Here is a 24,319-nt window from a genome sequence, read left to right on the forward strand (position 1 = left end):
ATTCTGTTTTTCATCCCTAGCAATTCCATTTGGTTCTTTTTATATCTTTTATTGCTCTTCTCATTATGTTCACATTTTCCTTTAAACCCTTGAGGATATTGATAACAGTTGTATTAGTTATTTTAAGATGCGTGTCTGTTAATTCATCTTTGTTAATTCTAGCTCTGTTTCTGTTGACTTATTTTTTTCTTGTGCATGAGTCACATTTTTCTGCTTCTTCCTATGCCTAGCAATTTTGTATGGATACTAGACACTGTTAATTCTACTTTGTTGAGTCCTATATTTTGACGTATTCCATTAAAGAATGTTGAAGTTTGTTTAGATAGGCACATAAACTACTTTCATATCACTTGTATCCTTTCAGGACATGTTTTCTTAAACGGCTTTATTGATATTTAATTCACATACCATACTATTCACCCATTTAGTCTACAATTCAGTAGCTTTTGGTATATTCAGAGTTGTACAACCATCACCAAGATCAATTTACATCTTTACCACCTTCAAAAGAAACCCCAGACTCATTAGCTGTCACTTCCCATCTCCCCCTAAACCATGCATTCCTAGGCAACTACTCTTCTACTTTATGACTCTAAAGATTTTTTTGACATTTTATATAAATGAAATCATTCAATATGTGGGCCTTTGGGACTGCCACCTTTCACTTAGCATAATATATTCCAGGTTCATTCATACTGTAGCATGTATCAGTGCTTCGTTCTTTTTATGGCCAAATAATATGCCATTGTGTGGGTATACTACAATTTATCTATTCATCCACTGATGGATATTTGGCTGTTTCCATATTGAACTATTAATACTGTTTCTTTTACAAGTATTTGTTTCAATACCTGTTTGTAGTTTTGGGTATATACCTACGAGTGGAATTGCATGGTCATATGGTAATTCTATGTTGAACTTTTTGTGAGAAACTGCTAAACTATTTTCCACAGTGTTTGGACCATTTTACAACACCAGGAGCAATGTATAAGGGCTCTAATTTCTTCACATCCTCATCAACATTTGTTTGATTATAGCCATCCTACTGTGTGGCAAGTGATATCTCTTTGAGGTTTCATTTGCATTTCCCTGATGACTAATGATTTAGAGGACTTTTTTTCATGTGCTTATTGGCAATTTGTGTACCTACTTGGGAGAAATGTCTATTCAGACCCTTTGCCCATTTTTTATGTATTTTTATTTTTTTAAGTAGGTTCCACACCCAGCGTGGAGCCCAATGCAGGGCTTGAACTCATGACCCTGAGATCAAGAACTGAGCTAAAATCAAGAGTCAGATGCTTGACCAACTGAACCACCCATGTGGTCCCCTTTGCCCATTTTTAAATTGAGTAATCTTTTTTTCAGTTTTATTGAGGTATGATTAACAAATAAAAGTTTTGTATATATTTAGGTTGTACAATGTCATGTTTTCTTTTAACAGGAGGGCCAAGATGAGTCTAAGGCCTTGGTGGTGGGTGTATTCCAGGGGGAGGGGGCCCTGAAAGGGAAACCAGACAATCCCGTGAGACTCTGAGAACAAGGGCATAACAAACAAACAGGTCTGTGGTAACCTGGCCCTGGGGTATTAGGCCTCTGTGGAGCTACTTCCATAACTCTGTGGCCAAGGGTCAAAGAAGTCCTCGCATCCCTGGGGGAGGCGGCCGCATCCCTGGAAAGGGCATGCCCATTGGAGTTCCTTGTCCAGAGGGGGATCCCCATTGGGGGACCCATGGGAGGTCTCATGCCAGGTGGTGGGCCCGTCATGCTTGAAGGGGGTGCCCTCAGCTCATAGGTAGGGGAGGGCCCCCACAGCCAGGTGGCTTTTGGGATGGGGCCCTCGCAATACTTCCTGGCTGTGGCAGCAGCTACAGTGGCCGCAACATTGCCTCTTCCTTGTGTGGTCATCAGCTGTTGGGATGGCCCACCAACCCCTCAGACAGGCAGACTGGCCCAGCACGTCTTGCGGGAGCCTGGGGCATTGGAACACCAGCTGGGATTTTTCTGCCAGGAGCTTTCCCAATCCCTGGGTCCCTGGCAGCTCCAGCAAGTGGCACTCGGGCAATGCCAGTATCTCTGGGAAGAGATCCCTCTGCTGTCATTCAGACTAGGTTCTCCCCGCAAGCGGCACCAGACCAAGGGCTCACTTCTCTTCTCTTTCTGCTTGTTTTGAGTTCTTCAGCTAGACCTTCCTGAACTCATCACAGTCACAGAGGATCAAATTCATATGCTTGTTGAAAGCCTTGAAGGTGCTAATGAAGATATGGCCATCTTGCAGGGCGCACCTCATCCTGTAATCAACACACTGCAGCATCTTACTGCTCTTGCCCACGGTTGTGGTGGTGGTCCCGATGGCTCCACTTCCTGCTGGGTTCCCCTCAGCACAGCCCACTTCATGCCACCACTCCTGGATGTGCAAATAGGGTCAGGTAAATCCTACTTTCCACCCCGTTGCTGGGCTCTTGAGTTCACCTGAGGACTTAATATATGTAAACACATACTTACAGTTTTTCTGGATGTGGTACTTAAAATCTACTCTTTTAGCAAATTCCAAGTACATAATTTTATTAACTATGGTCACCATACTATACATTAACTAATCTCTCTTATAACTGAAAGTTTGTACCCTTTGACCAACTTCTCCCCATTTCCCCCAACTTCAGCCTCTGGCAACCACCATAATTCTACTCTTTGGTTATATGAGTTCAGTGTTTTTATATTCCACATATAAATGAGATCACGCATTACTTGTCTTTCTGTGCATGGCTTATTTCACTTAGCATAATGTTCTCCAGGTTCATCCATATTGTCACAAATGGCAGCATTTCCTTCTTTCTTACGGCTAAATAATACTCCATTGTATATACACTATATTTTCTTTATCCATTCATCCATCAGTGGACACTTAGATTGTTTCCGTATCTTGGCTATTATTAAAAATGCTACAACAGGGGCACCTGGGTGGCTCAGTCGTTAAGCGTCTGCCTTCGGCTCAGGTCATGATCCCAGGGTCCTGGGATCAAGCCCCGCATCGGGTTCCCCGCTCCTCGGGAAGCCTGCTTCTCCCTCTCCCACTCCCCCTGCTTGTGTTCCCTCTCTCTCTGTGTCTCTCTCTGTCAAATAAATAAATAAAATCTTTACCAAAAAAATGCTACAATAAACATGGGAGTGCATATATCTCTTTGAGATCCTGATTTCATTTTCTATGGATATATACCCAAAAGTGGGATTGCTGGATCATTCAGTAGATCTATTTTTAATTTTTTTAAGAATCTCCATACTGTTTTCGATAATGGCTAAACCGACTTACATTCCCATTAACAGTGTGCAAGTGTTCCTTTTTATCCACACCCTTGCCAACACTTGTTATCTCTTGTCTTTTTTTAAAGATTTTTGTTAAAGTAAACTCTACACCAAACATGGGGCTCAAACTCATGACCCCAAGACAAAGAGTTGCATACTCCACCAACTAAGCCAGCCAAATACCTCATCTCTTGTCTTTTTAATAATAGCCTTCCTTACAAGTGTGATGTGATATTTTGTGGTTTTGGTTTACATTTCCTGGATTTTCATATACATGTTGGCCATTTGTAGGTCTTCTTTGGAAAAAATATTTATTCAAGTCCTTTGCCCATTTTTTGACAGGTTATTTGTTTTTGTTTTGTTTTGTTTGCTACTGTTGTATTAGTTCCTTATATATTTTGGAGACTAGCTTCTTACCAGATATATGATTTGCGAATATTTTCTCACATTCTGTAGGTTACATTTTCATTTTGTTGATGGTTTGCTTTGCTGTACAGAGCTTTTTAGTTTGATGTAGTCCCACTTGCTTATTTTTGCTTTTGTTTTCTGTGCTTTTGGTGTCATATCCAAAAAATCATTACCAAGATCAATATCAAAGAGATTTTCCCTGTGTTTTCTTCTAGGAGTTTTGTGGTTTCAGGTCTTATATTTAAGTCATTACTCCATTTCAAGTTAATTTCTGTGTATTGTGTAGTATATGGGTCTAATTTCACTCTTTTGTGTGTGGATATCCGGTTTTCCCAACACCATTTATTGAGAAGACTATCATTTCCCCATTGTGTATTCTTGGTGCTCTTGTCAAAGATTAGTTGACCATGTATGTGCAGGTTTATTCCTGTGTTCTTTATTCTAGTCTGTTTGTCTATGTGTCATCTGCAAACAGAGATAATCTTGCTTCTTTTTTTACAGTTTGGATGTCTTTTCTTTTTCTTGCCTAATTGCTCTGCCTAGGACTACCAGTATTAGGTTAAATAAAGGAGTGAGAGTAGGCACCCTTGTTTTGTTTTCTGAACCTTGAGAAAAAGCTTTCAGCTTTTCACCATTGAAGATGATGTTAGCTGTGGGCTTGTTGGCTATGGCTTTTATTATGTTGAAGTACACTTGGAACCTTCATTTTGTTAATGTGGTGTATCACATTGATTGGTTTGTCAATGTTAAAACATCCTTGCATCCCTGGAATAGGTTCCATTTGATCATGATGCATGATCCTTTTATGGTGCTGTTGAATTTGGTTTGCTGCTACTTTGTTGAGAATTTTACATCTATATTCATCAGGGATATTGGCCTACAATTTCATTTTATTGTGTGTCCTTATCTGGCTTTGGTATGAGGGTAATGCTGGCCTTATTAAATGAATTTGGATGTGTTCCCTCCTCTTTAATTTTTTGCAAAAGTTTGAGAAGGATTGGTATAAATTCTTAATTAAATGTTTTGTAGAATTCACTCATGTACCGTTTTAAGCCTTTTTGGGGCAGGGGCTACACAACTGAAAACCAGCATTGGCTAACTGAGGCTCGGCCCTGGCGCAGCACACACTCAAGGCAGGCGGTTTGGTGTGTAAATGTGTCAGTTCCCTCCTGGAAAGGTACCTCCTATTTAAATAAAAATATTTAATTTTGGGGTTGGAGGGGGTGAGAAACCCATTTTGGCCTTCAGTGAGCTGATATATCTTTCCCTTCCAAACTAGGCCTAGGCATCTACAGGAACGTCAGTGTAGGAAAGGGAAGACATTGGGGTAAAGATCACTGTACTAATGAAGGAGCTTGGGGACACAGGAGTGCTTCAGGCTGTAGACTTCATGCTGAATAGTTTCCTTAACAGCTCCTGTTTCTATTGGCTGCTTCATCAGGATTGTGATCCCCCACTTCTCTTGCCCTGGTATCCTATACTGCTTCCCTTAAACCATACTGCTGTGTGCACCCACCCCACCATCACTGTTCTAATTGTGGAACCTCCCTCACAACGTGAAGAAGTATGAAACATTCTCAGCACATCTAGTCCTATGGATCAGCCATAAGCATAGGGGTATGAGGAATGTCCATCAGAAAAAAACAGAATAGAAATTAGCTTCAAGGACCTCGGAGGTGTGCCCACAGTCAGCTGACTGCACTGAAATAACAACACTATCACCCAAAAAGGTCTTAGCACCACCAGTAGCCCAAGAGGGGATCCAAAGTCTGATGCAGCTTCTTTTACCACAGAAAAAATAGGCCAATTTTTGGCAGGAGTTACAGCTTTTTTTTAAATCAGGAACATAAAGTTCTTTACTTTGTGAAAGACAGCTGTTTTCCTCCGGCTGACAGAAAGAGTAAGCATTGTGAATTCACCCCATTGTTTCAAGAAATGCTCCCTGGCAGGCAGGCATCTGGATTTTGTTGGGGATTATCAGCCACAGCCATTGAGATTGAAACTTTCAACTTGCCACAACCAAGACATTATTTATACAGTAAAAATTCTGGACATCAGAGAAAGTTTCTAACACTTTATAAATATGTGTCATTTAAACATGTAACATATTTTAACACCAATTACACATTTTTACAATACATACAATTAAATGGCCCAAGCCTCATTCACATCACAAGGTTACTTTAAACTTTTTTTCTCTTCACTGCAAGTTTTGTCCAAACTCTAAGAATTTTTTTGTTTTTGTTTTTGTTCTAAGAAAAAGAGATACTACATCTTATCTCCTCAGCTGGGAGCTTAGGGAGTTCGAGGTAGAGAGGAAGAGGCCAGCCTGCAGGGTTGGCTGGAGCTGCGCAGAAGATTTTTCTCTTTTTTTCATTTTTTATAAGCAGCTTTATTGAGAAATAATTTACAGACCATACAACCCATTTATTTTTTTTATAGAGTGCCCAATTTACTTTGTTTATAAATACTTGTAATACTATCGAACACTACCAAAAAGTATACATGAACTGAAAATTGGAAAAAGTTACAGCTGAAAATCAAATACGGTTCCCCATCATTGCTATGTACTGTGTTGGACACTGTACACACTGGCCATTAGTCTTAGACTTCTATGCTCCCACTGTTCTATTTTTTTAAATTTTATTTTATTATGTTAAGTTAGTCACCATACATTACATCATGTAGTGTTCCATGATTCATTGTTTTCGTATAACACCCAGTGCTCCATGCAGTACGTGCCCTCCTTAATACCCATCACCGGGCTAACCCATCCCCCCAACCCCCTCCCCTCTAAAACCCTGTTTGTTTCTCAGAGTCCATAGTCTGTCATGGTTCGTCTCCCCCTCCGAATTCCACCCCCTTCATTTTTCCCTTCCTTCTCCTAATGTCCTCCGTGCTATTCCTTATGTTCCACAAATAAGTGAAACCATGTGATAATTGACTTTCTCTGCTTGACTTATTTCACTTAGCAGAATCTCCTCCAGTCCCAACCATGTTGATGTAAAAGTTGGGTATTCATCCTTTCTGATGGCTGAGTAATATTCCATTGTATATATGGGCCACATCTTCTTTATCCATTCGTCTGTTGAAGGGCATCTCGGCTCTTTCCACAGTTTGGCTATTGTGGACATGGCTGCTATGAACATTGGGGTGCATGTGGCCCTTCTTTTCACTACATCTGTGTCTTTGGGGTAAATACCCAGGAGTGCAATTGCTGGGTCATAGGGTAGCTCTATTTTCAACTTTTTGAGGAACCTCCATACTGTTTTCCAGAGTGGCTGCACCAGCTTGCATTCCCACCAACAGCATACAATCCATTTAAAGTGTACAATTCAATTGTTTTTATTATAGTCACAGAGTTGTGCAACCATCACCAGAGTTAAATTTAGAATATTTTCATCACCTCAAAAAGAAATCCAATACCTTTTTGCTATCATCCCTGTGTCCTCACTCCCTCCAGCCTCTGGCAACCACAAATCTGCTGTCTCTATGGATTTCCCTATTGTGGACATTCCATATACATGGAATTATGAAATATGTGTCCTTTTGTATCTGCCTTCTTTTACGTAGCATAATATTTTCAAGATTCATCTATGTTATAGCAAGGGCCAGTAATTCATTCTTTTTTATCACTGAGTAATATTCCATTGTATGGCTAAACCACATTTTCTTTATCCATTACAGTTTGTAGATATTTGGGTTGTTTCCACCTTTTGGCTATTTTGAATAGTTCTGACATAAACATTCGTGTATAACTTGTTGTTTGAATACCTGTTTTCAGTTCTATGCAATGTATACGTAGGAGTGGAGTTACCTTTTGGAGGAACCACTATTGTCCATTTCACACTCCCACCACCAGTGTACAAGAGTTCTAATTTCTCCGTATCCTTGCCAACACTTGTAATTATCATACTTCTTTATTCTAGCACGTGTGAATTGGTATCTCATGGTGGTTTTGATTTGCATTTCCCTGATTACTAATGATGTCAAGCATCTTTTCATGTGCTTATTGATAATTTGTTTATCTACAGAGAAATACCTATTTATGTCCTTTGACCATTAAAAAAATTTTTTTGTGAGTCGTCAAAGTTCTTTACATATTCTGGATGCTAGACTCTTATTTATATGATTTGCAAGTATTTTCTCACTCTCTGCATTCTTTTCACTTTTTGAAGTCCAATTTATCTATTTTTCTTTGTTGCTTGTGCTTTTGGTGTCATATTTAAGACTCCATTGCCAAAACCTAAGTCATGAAGATTTACGGCTATGTTTTCTTCTAAGGTTTTTATAGTTTTGGCTCTTATATTTGGGTCTTTGATACGTTTTGGGTTGATATTTGAATATGGTGTGGGGTAGGTGTCCACCTTCATTCTATTGCATGTGGATATGCAATTGTCCACACATCAGCTGTTAAGATTATTTCTCCCCCATTCAATAGTCTTGGTATCCTTATTGATAAGTGGACCACAGATGTGTGGGTTTACTTCTGGACACTCAGTTCTATTCCAGAGATCTATATGTCTATCCTTGTGACAGTACCAACCTGTCTTGATTACCATTGCTTTGTGTGAGTTTTAAAATCGGTTAGTGTGTTCCTCCTACTTTGTTCTTCTTTTTCAAGATTGTTCCAGCTATTCACTTCCACACATTGGCTTTCACCATAATCTCTACCATTTGTACAAGGGCCCTTAGGCTTGAACTGTTCCACATTCTGTTGCAAGTGAAGTCAGTTCCTCTGGGAAGAGATTAGGAGTATCTGTTTTCTGGGCTGCTTCTCCGCCTAGGCAAAATCTCAGAGCCACCACTCTGGAGCTGAAGATGGGGACAATGGCAAGCTTCTCTCTGTATGACACCCCTGCTCTAGGAGTTACATTGTCAGTTTGGTTGGGGGGGGGGGCATTGCAGCAGCCTGAGATTCCTTTCAGTTTGCCTCTCCAGGCATGGAACCACCACCTCATGAGCTAGGCGATCAGGTACCCAGTACTCTCAGTGCACCATGCCCAAATTAGAGCCTCCATCCAATGAGTGGGGGCTGGATGGGAGAAGGGAGCCCCCACCTCTCAACTGCACTTACCTGCACTTACTAAGTCTCAGCAACAGGTAGTGGGGAGCAGGATGAGGAACACTGAAGTCCTGCTCCTCCTGGGAAGAAAGCCCTCCAACTGGGAGTTGGGGGGAAGGGAACCCTGTTTTCTTGGCTGCACCAGTCTGAAGTGGAGTCTCCTCCTCGTTGAGCTGGGAGAGGGGAAGGAGGTAGCAGATCTCAGTTCAAAAAGTAGAGATTCTTACCAAATTTTTGTAGATTTTCTAGAATAGACATTTGACTTGGTGTTTGCCCTCAGGACCACTTCCAGAGACTTCAAGTTTTTAAAAATAATTTTCACCAGTTTCACTGGGGAGTCTGCAGACCTCCTCACATTGTGGTGCTGGAAGTTAATGGACCTTTCTTCTCTTAAAGCAGCTGAAATTAGGGTAAAGGACGGAGGGATTTGGGAGAGGCTGCAAAGCTGCTCATATCAATAAGCACTGCTTTGAATTTGCTTTTGGTTTTTTTTTTTTTTTTTAAGATTTTATTTATTTATGTGACAGAGAGAGACACAGCGCGAGAGGGAACACAAGCAGGGGGAGTGGGAGAGGGAGAAGAAGGCTTCCCTGATGAGCAGGGAGCCCGATGCGGGGCTCGATCCCAGGACCCCGGGATCATGACCTGAGCCGAAGGCAGACGCTCAACCGACTGAGCCACCCAGGCACCCCTTCCTTTTGGTTTTAAGTGGCCTCTTGCCAGCTATAACAAATGAACTTTTAATGACAGCTAAGGCACCAATCAGGTGGCTTATTTCAGTCCTACTTTCTGCTGCTTTACTTCCAAGTGTCTATCTTCTAACCTAGACCATGCAATCCCTGAACGTGTAGGACAGTGGGAGCTGTGCTACCAGATCCTGGGGAGTCTATCTTATCCCTTAACCTGGCCCCGTTTGTATTTTAAAAGGGCATTTTAAGTTTACCAGCCTCATGTTGGCCACCAAATTTGTAAGGCACAAGACCAAGACTGACAGATTTGGTGAGTTAAGCCACCCAAGCCCTTTTTAGATTCAGATAGTTTATTACTTACATCATCTGCAGAAGGAAGAGAAATCAAAGGTACCAGCTCCTTGTGGTCCTTGTCCCACACACCAAAATGGATGAAACCAAAATGAAAGGGGCTGGAAGACTGCAGAGTGAATTGTGAAACACCCCATTGCCGTGCTGCAGCCAAGCATTTCTACTGAGGGGGTGAGGCAGTAAGTGATCGTCATACCTCATCAGAACCAAGGAGGCAATGAGGAACTGCTTCAAAACAGCCTCCCAGGGGAGCTAGGGAGATGGGTGGCAGATGGCCTCAGACAAGTTCTTTACAGGCCTCCATCCTCTCATGTAACAGGAGGATCTCAATCTGTTTTGCAAAGACCCAGATTAGCGGTAGTTCAAGCCTATGTGGCATATGTGGAGACCACACAGGTACCAAGGCACCATGGCAGAGCTGTCACCCTATACACATACCCCCCCAAATCAGGGAATACAACACTGCAATCCAATCCAAAGACCCCATTGAAATATTGCAACTGTCCCAACAATTTCTTTTTCCTTTCTGGTCCAGAATCCAATATAGGAACACACATTGTACTTAGTTCTCATGTCTTAAACGTCTTTTTGTCCAGGGAAACTCCTTGGCCTTAACCTATTTTTCATGTCCTTGATAGTTAAACCACCCATCAACCTGTCTTAGCATCCACTGATGACCCTCACCTGAATCAACCACTACTATGATGATTACCCAAGGGTAATTTTCTAATTTCATCATTCCTTCTACATTTATTAGTTGACCCACCTATTCATTTTTATCAGTGTGGACTCACATTATTATATTATTCAAAGTATTATAATCCTTCACTCTATTTTGATGCACAAATTGTCCCAGATTTGGCCAATGGGAGCCCCTTCAGGCTGGACCAATTTGCTTACTTAAATGGTTCAAAAAGATGGTCTGGGCATATATCATACTTTCTCTGCTCTAGCCCTGGAATGAGCCATTTCTTTCAGGGGTCGCTGTTTACCTTTAGTGAAGGACAGTATTTGAGAACCAAAATCTAGGTGATAGATGTGTTCATAGCTACTTCTAATCTCTGTTAGTGGACAGAGTGAAGAAATGTATATATATATATATATATATATATATATATATATATATATATATGTATGTATACATACATATACATCACTATCTGTGCATATATATTTTTTTTTCCTTTGAAAAAACTCCATATAAATACTTCTAATTTCAATCCAATCTCTTGAGGTTCATTTTACCCTTCCCTCTTTTCATGTTTGTTAAGTTATTTTTCTGACACTGAGAAACCTAGCTCCCACTATCCTCAGTATTTGCACAATCAAGTTACTTATTTGTTTAATGGACTGATGGTTTGCTACCTCCTCACCCTGAGGGTACCAGCACACCACAGATTCACTAGATTTTCCCCCACCAATACTTCTGTGCAGTAATTCCAGCCCTGCTTCCTCAGCCGCCAGGCACTTTGACACCTCCATGTAACCACCTTTTCCCCCCAACTGCCTGTTTTATAGATTACGACTCAGATTATCAGGTTAGAAAAATAATTTCAAACTGCCATAACTCTACCAGTGTAAATAGTTCAGAAGGTGATGGAGAGAGATGTTAAGGATGTCTATTCGATTTCTGATTTGTGCAAATGGTTGCTCAATTCACTGAGGTAAGAAACACTGGTAAGAAATATTCCCTAATATGGTTTAGATTGAAAACCACGAGTTCAGATTTATAAGTATTAAGAGAGCCAGTGGAAATGTGTAGAAGGCAGGTGGCAATGTAGATCTAGAGTTCACATAGAGGTCTGAATGGAGACACAGACTTGTCTGTCAACTCCATATAGGTGAGCAGCAATAGAGAAGCCTATGAATGAATTTGAGAAGGAACAGCTAGAGAACAGAAAAACCGGAAAACAGCAGAAGCCAAGAGAGGCAGATTTTAAAGACTTTTTTAAAGACGGAGAGGTTCATTACGGGCACGAAAAGCATCTATTGACATTCACTGTGTCCTGAAGGTCACTGGTGACATTGGCAGGAGTGGTATGAATGGAGTGACATGGACAGAGGTCAGAATGCAATGACTTGAATGAACAGGAAATGACAAAATGGAGAGAGAAGGCAAGTGTATATATTGTTCCCGTCAGAGTCTTGGCTGTGATTGAAAATAGAGAATCTACTGACCAGAAGGGGTGCAGGGTTGCATAGGGAGTGCAATATTTTGTGTAAAGTAAGCCCGATTGGTGCAGGTGGGAAATTAATGATACATCTTCTTTATATCACTGTTCCTTGTGATGCTGAACACTTTTAAAGACTGAACACTGAGCTAAAAGGAACCTCGGTGGTGATCCACTCTAACCTTATAAATGAAAAAAATGAAGCCCAGAAAAGGAAAGGGACATGTGCTCAACATTGGCCCGTAAAAACATTCAAATCATTTTATTCCCCTTGGGTTTTCTTTTCATCACTCTTATTTCATAAATTAAGTACCATTCCTCCTAGTTCCTTATTTAATACGTCTAACTTTTTATTTTGTAATAATTATAGATTTACAGGAAGTTGCAAAAATAGTACAGTGAGTCCCATGTACCCTTTACCCAGTTTCCCCCCAGTGGCAAGATCTTATGTTACTATAGTACAACTTCAAAACTGACATATTGACAATAGCACAATACTGCTAACTCGACTACAGACCTTATTCAGTTTCACTAGATTTCACATGCGTTCATTTGTGGGTGTGTGTAGGTCTATGTAGTTTTAGCACAGATAATGTAATCAACACCATAATCAAGATACAGAACTGTTCCATCAGCACAAATGAACATCCTGTGTTATCCCTTTATAGTCACACATATCCCATACCCCCTCCAGTCCCTATCCCTGGCAATCATTAATCTATTCTTCATTTCTAGAATTTTGTCATTTCAAGAATGCAATCATATAGTATGTGACCTTTTGAGACTGGCCTTTTCATTCATCATAATACCCTTGAGGTCTACCCAAGTTGTGTATATCAATAGTCATCTGTTTCTCTTCATTGCAGAGTAGTATTCCATGGTACGGATGTTTGGTTTAATCACTCACTCAATTGCAGAACATCTGGGTTATTTCCAGTTTTTAGCTCTTACAAATAAGCTGCTAAGAACATCTGTGTACAAATTTTTGTGCCATCATAGCTTCTCATTTCTCCGGGATAAAAATCCAGGAGTGCAACTGCTGGGTTGTCTGATACATGGATGTTTAACTTTATTAGAAATTCCCAAACTCTTTTCTAGAGTAGCTGTACCATTTAACATTCCTATAAGTAATGTATGAGAGATCCAGTTTGTATGCTCAACAGCATCTGGTATTTTCATTATTTTTTCTTTAGCCATTCTGATAAGTATGTAATCATAATTCAGTGTGGTTTTAATTTGCATTCCCTGATGACTACCGAAGTTCAACATCTTTTCATGTGCCATCCATATATCCTCTTTAGTGAAATGTCTATTCATGTCTTTTGCTCATTTGCAATTGGATGGTTTTTTTATTGTTGACTTTATCTAGTCTAGATTGATCAGACATACGGTTTGCAAATAATTTCTCTCAATGATTTCCTCCTCTTAAATTTTTTACAGAGCAAAAGTTTTTCATTTTGATGAAGTCCAGTATATTGTTTTCCTCTTAGGATTGTGCTTTTGTAGTGAAGGCCAAGAGCTTGTTGCCTAGCCCAAGGTCCTGATGATTTTTCTATGATTTTTTTCCTAAAAGTTTTATAGTTTTACATCTTACATCTAAGTCCATGATATATTTTGAGTTAATTTCTGTCTAAGGTGTGCAGTTTAGTTCAAAGTTCATTTTTTTGCCTATGGGTATCAATTGCTCCAGCATAATTTGTTGAAAAGACTGTCTATCCTACTCCACTGAAATGCTTTTACCCTTTGTCAAAATCAGTTGGGCATAAACCACACTGTCTTGATTACTGTAGCTTTAGAGCAAGTCTTGAAGTCAGGTAATGTGAGTCCTCCAACTTCTTCAAAATTGATTTAGCTTAATTAATTTTATACCTGGATATTTTCATTTTTCCTATAGGGAAAGAAAAGAATAGAGAAGAACTGTGGCTGTGGGAAATTAAGGAAAATACAGCATTTACACTCCATATGCCCTACGGTAGTGGTTTTTAAACTATAGTATGCCTTAGAATCAGCTGGGGGTTCATGAAGATTTCTCGGTTCCACCCCCAGAGATAAAGTTTGACCTCCAAGTGATTCTCATGCAGGTGGACTACAGGTGCATTTCACATTGAAATATGAAAAACAATAATCTAGGGAGAAACAAGAAGAAAAAACAAACACAAAACCCAACCCTTTGTCACTATTGTTGGGATTGTTTTCTTTCTTCCCACCTCCTCCAATGCCCACTTTAATTTCCAGTATGCAATAGGCTTGACTCTTTTCTAAAGACGCACTTACCTTTTGTGGTTATACACGGAAAGAGTAATGCAACAGAACTTGTTAAAACATGATTTTTGTTACATCCTAGGTCCTTAATGTTTCTGGAAAAACATATTTATATTATAATGGAAGTTCCGAGGTAAATAGGATCTGCTCAATAGGAATTTGCTTCAGAGTCAAATATGCTAGAACTCATCTATATGGTTAGAAAGGGCACCCACACAGATTCAACCTTTGATAGGTATCTTAGAATACCTAATATTTTAGAGATCAAGAAGGAAGACGTAAGACATATGCCTCTCAATGAGGGCTAAGAGTAGAGGCGGGGTGCTAATAAGTCACCTTCACTTCCTTCCACTAACTCTAGTATACTCGTGTACCTGTCCAACATAAACCTCGTAACTATAAAATTGAAACATGAAATACTCTTCTTCCTTTAGCTTACTCTAGGGAGTGTCTAAAATTGAAAATAAGGACTTCAAAGTTAAACAAGGGAGAAGTAAGTATTTAAAATATGTTCCTAGGACATTTTATTACAAGATGTCCTTGCCAATGGACCTCCCATAGCCTTTAAAAAAACTTTGTCTACTTAAAGCATCTTCACATGTACTTTGTAGGCCAGTTACAGGTAAGAGTGTTCACTGATTCCTAATGAAACTTTCAGGAAGACATCTTGTGTTTATTGCATTATTAAAACTCATCCACTGGGAGATAAAGAGAGCTGCTCCATTGTCTGACTACACACGAGGTGGGTGAATTTTCAGACCATGCTTAATATACAAATGGAAGAAAAAAAGTTTGTTTACCCCACTGTTCCCCGACTTTATTCTAGAGAAGAAAGTTCTTGCAGAAGCTCTTCCTTTTCTTGTTGCAGCTCCTGCAGATGCTGTTGGTTTTGCTCCAGTCTGTCCTCCAGCCACTGCAGGAGAGGCCCGCTGACTGCTGACATTTGACTGCACAGATTCTTGGTGAACACTTCAACAGGAAGAACACGGATGAGATAACCCTCCACCACCAACGGCTCCCCAGTTGTGAGCACAGAAAGAAGCAGTTGGAGCAGGAGGTAGGACTAGCAGATGATTTTGTATTGCTAGCCAGGAGAAAGACAGAAGAGCTGAGCAAAGAAGACACCTATTTTGAGGCCATTCTGAATATCCCTAGATCCATCAGCCAGAGGGAAGCCCGGCTATGCAGAGAGAAGAAAGATAACCAGATCTTTACTCCCTTACACAAAAGGGCTGAGAACTATAGGTTTCTTTCCCCAGCCCTTAGGCCTTTGCACGGTGTAAATGACAAATGACCATAAACCCTAGAGAGCTAGAACTCTGCTTTCTGCAACTTAGTTTTCCACAAGTCCACTAGGAAAATTGCTCGAATGTTTTGCATATTTAAGAAATAAATACATTAATTCAACTCACCTGAAAGCTACTCTTTCAAAATGAGGAAAAAACAGAGAGATGAAGAGCAAGGGAGTTACCATCTTTCATATTCAGCTTGATGGTGAGACAAAGATTCTATAGCACTCATTTTTTTTAAGATTTTATTTACTTATTTGACGGACAGAGAGAAAGCACAAGCAGGGGAAGCGGGAGAGGAAGAAGCAGGCTCCCTGTGGAGCAGGGAGCCTGATGCGGGGCTCGATCCCAGGACCCTGAGATCATGATCTGAGCCGAAGGCAGACGCTTAACCAACTGAGCCACCCAGGTGCCCTTATAGTACTCATTCTAAAACAAACTCTGCCTAATGGAAATACCTTTCTCTCCTTCATAATACATGACTTATTGAGGGACGCCTGGGTGGCTGGGTGGCTCAGTCGGTTAAACATCTGCCTTTGGTTCAGGGCATGATTCTTGGGATTGAGCCCTGTGTCAGGCTCCCTGCTCAGCTGGGAGTCTGCTTCTCCCTCTCCCTCTGCCCCTCCACCCTGCTCGTGCTGTCTCTCTCTCAAATAAATAAAATCTTTAAAAAAATATATGACTTACTGAAAATGACCACTGTAATATCTTCCAAGATGTATGTATACGACATACCTGTGTACCTGTGTACATTTGTATGTATACTTTTGAAGAAAAACTGTATGATTTTGGATGTTACTTTTTTACCACATAACAATGACATCTTTCTGTGTCAGGAAAGATCTGGCTTTCTTTCTTAAGGGCTGCACAATATTCATCAGAATGGATGTACCAATTTAAAGATGTATTTATTTATGTTAGAGAGAGAGAGAGAAAGAGCACGAGCAGGGCAGGGGCAGATGGGGAGGGAGAAGGAGAGAGAGCCTCAAGCAGACTCCACACTGAGCATGGAGCCCGATAAGGGGCTCCATCTCACAACCCTGAGATCGTGACCTGAACTGAAACCAAGAGTTTCAACTGCACCACTCAGGCGCCCCATTGATGTACCAATTTAATGAGTCTTCTACTGACGGACACTTCAGTGGCATCCATTTTTTTGCTATTACAAAGACTGTGGTTAATATCCCTTTAAATTTATTTTTGCATACTTGTCCTACAAATTTTTGAAGGATACATTTCTAGAGGTGGAACTGTTAGATTCAAGTACATATTTATTTTAAAACTGATTAGCCAGAGGCGCCTGGGTGGCTCAGTCATTAAGCGTCTGCCTTTGGCTCAGGTCATGATCCCAGGGTCCTGGGATCGAGCCCTGCATCGGACTCCCTGCTCTGCAGGAAGCCTGCTTCTCCCTCTCCCACTCCCCCTGCTTGTGTTCCCTCTCTAGCTGTCTCTCTCTCTCTCTGTCAAATAAATAAAATAAAATCTTTAAAAATAAATAAATAAAACTGATTAGCCAGTATTTTCCAGATTGCACCAAATTATACCTCCAGGAACAGTATATGGGAGCGTTCACTTCCCCCACATCTTCACCTAAATACCTCTCAATTTAATCTTTGCCAAAAGAAAAGGTGAAAAACTGCCATCTTAATCCATACTTCTTCTAAAGATATTTATGAACAATTTGATTTTTCTATAAAAGTCTTTCATTCTTTTTTTTTTTAAAAGATTTTATTTGAGAGAGAGAGAGAGAGCATGCATGAGCAGGGGGAGGGGCAGAGGGAGAGGGAGAAGCAGACTCCCCGCTGAGCAGGGAGCCCGATGCAGGGCTCGATCCCAGGACCCTGGGATCATGACCTGAGCCGAAGGCAGACGCTTAACGACTGAGCCACCCAGGCATCCCAAGTCTTTCATTCTTTCTTAGTCAGCTTAATTAGGCCAAGTCTTCCCAGAGTTTGAAAAATATCCTCTTTATTTTCCTCCTGTATTTTTTTAACTTTTAAAATGAGCTAGAAAGGGGGGGGGGGCGCCTGGGTGGTTCAGTCAGTTAGGTGTCTGTTTTCAGCTGAGGTCATAATCCCAGGGTCCTAGGATCAAGTCCTGCATCGGGATCCCTGCTCGGTGGGGAGCCTGCTTCTCCCTCTCCCTCTGCCCCTCCACCCTGTTCATGCTCTCTCTCTCTCTCTCAAATAAATAAAATCTTAAAAAATAAAATAAAATGAGCTATAAGGGGCATAATTTATAGACAATAAAATGACCCCATTTAAAGTGTACAGTTCACTGAGTTTTGACAAACGTGTACCTGTGGTAACGATCTCTAGTGAAGAAACAGATCCTTTCCATCAGCCCAGAGGCCCCTCTGCAGTTCCCTTTGCCCTTTGGCCCCAGCAGCTGCTGATCTACTTGCTGTCACCACAGATGACTTTTGCCTATTCTTGAATTTCATATAAATGGAACAATAAAGTATGTAGCATTTTGTGTAATCCTGCTTTCACTTGGCATAATGCTCTTGAGATTCATCCAGGTGGTTCATGTATCAGTAGTCCTTTTTGTTGTTGAACAGTACTCCATTGTATGGATGGATCACACTTTGTCCATTCACCCACTGACAGACACTGGGTTGTTTCCACCTTTTGGCTATTGTGAATAATGCTGCTATGAATATTCCTATGCAAGTTTTCATTTGAACACCTGTTTTCAGCTCTTTGGGGTATACGTACAACTGGTGGAACATTTGGTAACTGTAATTGCTAACTCTTTCCCAAAGTGGCTATCCCACATTTAATAGTCAAAGTTCAAATATAGGGGCGCTTGGCTGGCTCAGTCAGAAGAGCCTGCAACTCTTGATCTCAGGGTCATGAGTTTGAGCCCCACATTGGGTGTAGAGATTACATAAACAAACAAACAAACTTAAACATTTTTTAAAAAGCTTAACTACATCTGGAATTTATTTTTTGTGTATGATGTTAGTTAGGAATCTATTTTCCCCCAAATGGAAATAGAAGAACAGAAGTCCATGAAAGTTAAGAATGTCTCTTTTGTTCAGCACTGAACCCCAGTGCCTGGAATAGTGCCGAGCTGAGAGCTGGCACACAGATACTTCCTGAATGAAGAAACTATCAAACAAAGGAACTGTCCCAACACTGGTATATAATCCATCCTTTTTTATTGATTTGAAGTAATATCTTTCTTAAATATAAATTCTTATACACACATTGGGCCCATTTGTGGGCTCTATTCAGTTCTACTGATTTATTTGTTCATTTTTTAGTTATTACCATACTATTTAAATTACTGTGGGGGCACCTGGGTGGCTCAGTCATTAGGCATCTGCCTTCGGCTCAGGTCATGGTCCTGGGGTCCTAGGATCGAGCCCCGCGTCAGGCTCCTTGCTTGGCGGGAAGCCTGCTTCTCCCTCTCCACTCCCCCCTGCTTGTGTTCCCTCTCTCGCTGTAAATAAATAGAATCTTTAAAATAAAATAAAATAAATTACTGTGGCTTTAGAATATGGCTACATGTCATATACTACCAACTTTTAATTCTTCGCCGTATTTTACCTCCAGACAGAAATGATGGGAGAGATATACCAAGCTATCTCTTCTTTTCCTCTCAAAGTAATGGCCTATAACTTGAAAGCCTCCCTTTCTTCCTCACTGGTGACTCTGCCAGTCACTGGGAAAGACTACACAAAGTGGTCTGGGAATCAGGGTTATTCAAAGAGAAGGTATGGTAGGGTAGGTGTGTATGCTGGAGGAAAGTGATTCAGCATGTATATTGTATTGAGTTTTCTGCTCCTTGGCCTTGTATAGGAATTCCTTCTGTGTTTATTGACATGAAAAGATTTCTTCCTTCATACCTTCCCTTTTATCTGTCTGTCTATCCATCTCTTTCAACTCCCACCATACTAGGCTGGTAGTGCTGTGCTGGAACCAATTTAGATCAGCCCATGAAAGCCAACTACCGAAATTTCAGAAGTCTGTGAGCTGGTTGAGGCCACATTAGTTGTTTAAAATCAGCCATGGTAGGAGTATTACACCATGGAAACTGGCAAACACAAAAAATCAGGGCCCTTCCTCCTCCCTGAGAACTGGGTATTAAACATGTACCAGCATACCACCGAGAAAGTCGATCATAAAGTTCGTCCCAGTCTTTCCTCCAGCCTTACTCTAGGTAGCATATACAGTAAAGGGTCTGCAGGGTTCAAAAGAAAAGTTGGGAGCAGGATTAATGAATGGCAAAGCTCTTGGAAAAGGAAATTCAAGGAGAACTTGAACCTATTACTTCAAGCACATAAACTAAATTTGTTTCTGTCAGCTGAATATTTCAGAGATCACTGCCTATATTTTATTTTTTAAAGTCTTTTTTTTTTAAAGATTTTATTTATTTATTCAAGAGAGAGAGTGAGAGAGCACAAGCAGGGGGAGCAGCAGAGGGAGAGGGAAAGGGAGAAGCAGGCCTCCCACCGAGCAGGGAGCCTGACGGGGGCTCGATCCCAGGACCCCAAGATCATGACCTGAGCCAAAGGCAGACGCTTAATGACTGAGCCACCCAGGCACCCTCACTGCCTATATTCTAGAAAACAGCAATCTTACCTGAGCCATTATGGATCTTGGTTACTGAGTCCAGATGTGTAAGGCTAAAGGGATAAAACAGTTCAGGTTAGTAGCAAAGCAGCAGTGAAGGGAAAACAAAATGGTCATAGACTATGTAACAAAATGATAAACTGCACCAGACCTTTGCGAATTGGATTGGATTGATATGTATAATTTAAATTCCATCATAGTTAAATTTTTCATGATTTGGAGGATGTACTTTTATTCAGAACTTCAAGAGAATTCAAAGAGATAATTTGCAATTGCTGTCTGTCACTTCCTATAGTACACATTTCGTGGGTAAGACCCAGTGCTTGGCAATAGGGCTGCTAAGATGCAGTTGTTTTCGGTTTTGTTTTTAACATCCAAAAAGTACCATTGCCCTTGAAGGAGCCAAAGTGCAGTAGGAGAGAAATGAATGTTAAATAGATTATTAACACACCTTCTCACAGAGAGGTGAAAGGAAAGGGGACTCAAGAAGAGGAGAAGCGGGCCCAGGCCCTGAGAGGTAGAGACGGGAGAGGAGCGAGGGCCCTACCTGTGGATCCTCCTGTATGCGTCCTGCTCCTCTTGGCACAGGATCTTGGGCAGCTCAACTGCTGATTCAAGGCACACCTTCCCAATGGTTACATGAGGTACAATATGGATGGGAATTTCAATCCTCTCATACCTGCAAGACAATCGATTCAGGTCCGTTTTATGTTTGTTTGTTTCTAGCTTTATTTTGGTATAATTGACGAAAAGGAATTATAGATATCTAAGGTGTACAAATCTTTGTTTTGATAATGATATTTTGAGTAAAATGATCACCACACTCAGGCCAATTAACATATCCATTACCTCACATAGTTACCATTCTTTGTGTGTCTGTAAGAATACTTGAGATCTACCTTCTTAGAAAATTTCAAGTTTATAATACAGTAAACGGTAGTCACCATGTTGTGCATTAGATCTCCAGAATTCATTCATCCTGAAACTTTGTACCCTTTGACCAACACTCCCTCATTTTCCCTTCCACCACTCCTGCCATGGCAACCACCATTCTACTCTCTGCTTCAATGAGTTTGACTATTTTTATTTATTTCAATTCATCCATTGACAGACCTTTAGGTTGTTTTTGTATCTTGACTATTGTGAATAATTCTGCAAAGAACACTGGACTACAGATATCATTTTGAGATCCGTATTTCATTTTCTTTGGATATATATCAAGAATGGGTTAGTTTTTAATGCCGAGTTGTCATAATCAGAAGTTTTCTATACCCTTAATAGAAATTTTGGGATACAGTATACTCAAAGATTAGACATTCCTGTCATTCATTTAGTAGCTCAACTTCAAAGTTGACTGAATTCAAACTGAGCTCATCTGGGGAGCAAATTAGAAGCCCATTTGCAGAGTCAATATTCCCCACTCTCCTAGAAAATGTGAGGCCACTTTCATAAACTTAACGGAGGCCTTGGGAGTTCAAGGTCCTTATGTTCACTCCCCCAGACAAGGGGAATAGCTAATTGATGCTGTTTTTGGTTGAGAAGTTGCCATTGGGGTTGAACACATTGATCACAAAGCCTGGGGAAGAGTAGCTGCAGATTTTTCAATGATTCCATCAGATTCATGATGTAGATGGGATTACTCATATAAATGCTCACTTGTTCTAACTCAGTGTTCACCAGTGGCCCTCAGTTCCCATTCTCTCCCCTGAAGGAAACTAGGTAAGAAATTCACAAATACTGGGGTGCCTGGGCGGCTCAGTCGGTTAAGTGTCTGACTCTTGGTTTTGGCTCAGGTCATAATCGAGCCCCACATCGGGCTCTGTGCCTTGCACAGAGTCTGCTTCAGATTCTTTGCCCTCTTCCTCTCCCTCTTGCTCTCTCTCTCTTTCTCTCTCTCTCTCTCAAATAAATAAATAAAATCTTAAAAAAAAAAAAGATTCACTCTTGGGGTTGTACATTTTGTGGGTTTTCACAAATGTATAATAGCATGTATCCACCATTATAACATCATACAGGATAATTTCACTGCCCTAAAAAATCCTCTATGCTCCCTATTCAACCCTCTCTCTTCCCTAACCCCTAGCAACCACTTATCTTCTTATTGTATCCATAGTTTTTCCTTTCCTTGTATAGCACGTCTTATAGTTGGAATCGTGTAGTATATAGCCTTTTCAGATTGGCTCAGTGTATTTTTTAAACTACTCAGGTGATTCCAATGTTCAGCCAAGTTTGGGAATGACTGGTCTAACTCATTTTTCTTTCTCCACACCTTCCAGTCTATTCAATTCAAACGTTCCTTAATTTTTGGTGACAAAACGTTCCTTAGAGTTGCAGAAACCTATTAACTTTTCTTTAGAAAGAAAAAAATAAGATCAGATACATGAGTTTTCTTTCTAACAATAAAAGAAAGCTGATAAACAAAGTGCTTTCTGGCTAGATATGAAACCTCAAAGGGTTATTTAGTAAAATTAACAGTATCTGGCATTCATATAAAATTACTAGGCATAGGAAGAAGCAGAAAAATGTGACCCATACATAAGAAAAAAATAAATCAACCAAAATAGAGCAAGAAATATCAAAGATGAAAGAATTAGAAGAAAAGCTTCTTGAAATAACCATTATCATTATAAATATTCTGTGTGTGTACAGGAAGCTAGAGGAAAGATTGAAAATGGATAGGATTAACAGGAAATTAAATATTACAGAAGGAAAGATTAGTGAACTTGAAGACATAGCAATAGAAACTATATAAATCACAGATAGAAAAAAAAAAAGACCAAAAAACAATGAACACAACATCAGTGAACTGTGAGACAACGTCAAGTGGCCAAATATGTGTATAATTGGAATATCCAAAGAAAACGAGAGAGTGGAACAGAAAAAAAAAAAAAAAAAAAAAAAAAAAAACTTGTAGAAATAATAGCTGAGATTTTTGTAAATTTGATGAAAAATATAAATCCACATGTCTAAGCTCAATGAAACCCAAGTACAGAACACATGAAAACAATTACACCATGGCACACTATAATCAAATAGCTTAAAACTGTGAAAAAGAGAAAATCTTAAGAGAAGTCAGAAAAAAAGTCATATTAAGTAAACAGAAACAAAGGTAAAGATGATAGCCGGTTTCTCATTGGATGGTAGAGAAATATCTTTATAGTTCTGAAAGAAAAAATGGCCACCCTAGAGTTTTTTTACCTATTGAAAATATTTTTTAAAGATAGAATTGAAGACTTTTTTCAGACATACGAAAGTTGAAAGAATATTTCACCAGAAGACTTACACTACCAGAAACATTAAAAGACATTTAAGAAGAAAGAAAATGATAACAGATGGAAACAGAAATGAAGAGTACTGGAAATGGTAACCTACTGAATGGGAGAAGATATCTGCACTTGACCTTAGCCAAAAGGCCGAGAAGCGATGGGAGAAGATATCTGCAAATGACATATCTGATAAAAGGTTAGTATCCAAAATATAGAAAGACCTTATAAAACTCAACACCCAAAACATGAATCATCCAATTAAAAGATGGGCAGCCAATTAAAAAATGGGCAGAAGACATGAATAGACATTTTCCAAAGAAGACATCCAGATGGCCAACAGACACATGAAAAGATACTCAACATCACTGATCCTCAGGGAAATGCAAATCAAACCTACAATATCAGCTCACATCTGCCAGAACTGCTAAAATCAAAAATACAAGAAACAACAGGTGCTGGTGAGGATGTAGAGGAAAAGGAATCCTCTTATACTGTTGGTGGGAATGCAAACTGGTGCAGCCACTATGGAAATCAGTATGGAGGTTCCTCAAAAAGTTAAAAATAAAACTATCCTATAATCCCACAATTGCACTACTAAGTATTTACCTAAAGAATACAAACATACTAATTCAAAGGGAATCATGTACCCTGATGTTCATAGCAGCATTATCAACAACAGCCAAAGTATGGAAACAGCCCAAGTGTCCACTGACAGATGAATGGATGAAGAAGATGTGGTATGTATACACAATGGAATACTACTCGGCCATCAAAAAGAAAGAAATCCTGCCATTTGCAATGACATGAATGGATCTAGAGAGTATAATGCTAAGTGAAATAAGTCAGTCAGAGAAAGACAAATACCATGTGATTTCACTTGTGTGGAATTTAAGAAACAAAACAAATGAACAAAGGGGGAAAAAAGAGAGGAAGCAAAC

At 40.0% G+C, this 24,319-nt stretch overlaps 1 protein-coding gene and 1 pseudogene across 4 annotated transcripts in view; both read right to left on the reverse strand.

The window, feature by feature from the left end:
* Positions 1 to 1,457: 1,457 nt before the first annotated feature.
* Positions 1,458 to 2,326, reverse strand: LOC116628423 (annotated as a pseudogene).
* Positions 2,327 to 11,045: 8,719 nt separating this feature from the next.
* The window catches only part of BRCC3 (BRCA1/BRCA2-containing complex subunit 3), a 54,119-nt gene continuing 40,845 nt past the window's right edge, over positions 11,046 to 24,319 (reverse strand). For 2 of the 4 annotated variants that reach the window (XM_032398737.1, XM_032398734.1), the window contains 4 exons: positions 20,663 to 20,794; positions 20,125 to 20,168; positions 15,047 to 15,215; positions 11,048 to 13,872 (listed from right to left, as the gene is read on the reverse strand). In XM_032398737.1, the coding sequence (XP_032254628.1) occupies positions 15,064 to 15,215; positions 20,125 to 20,168; positions 20,663 to 20,794 (328 nt within the window). In that variant the 3' untranslated portion in view covers positions 11,048 to 13,872; positions 15,047 to 15,063. Of the gene's footprint in view, positions 13,873 to 15,045; positions 15,216 to 20,124; positions 20,169 to 20,662; positions 20,795 to 24,319 lie in introns of those variants that run through there. The other 2 variants (XM_032398736.1, XM_032398735.1) reach the window with 2 other exon arrangements.

Source organism: Phoca vitulina, unplaced genomic scaffold (assembly GCF_004348235.1).
Source record: "Phoca vitulina isolate PV1807 unplaced genomic scaffold, GSC_HSeal_1.0 scaffold119, whole genome shotgun sequence".
NCBI lineage: Eukaryota > Metazoa > Chordata > Mammalia > Carnivora > Phocidae > Phoca > Phoca vitulina.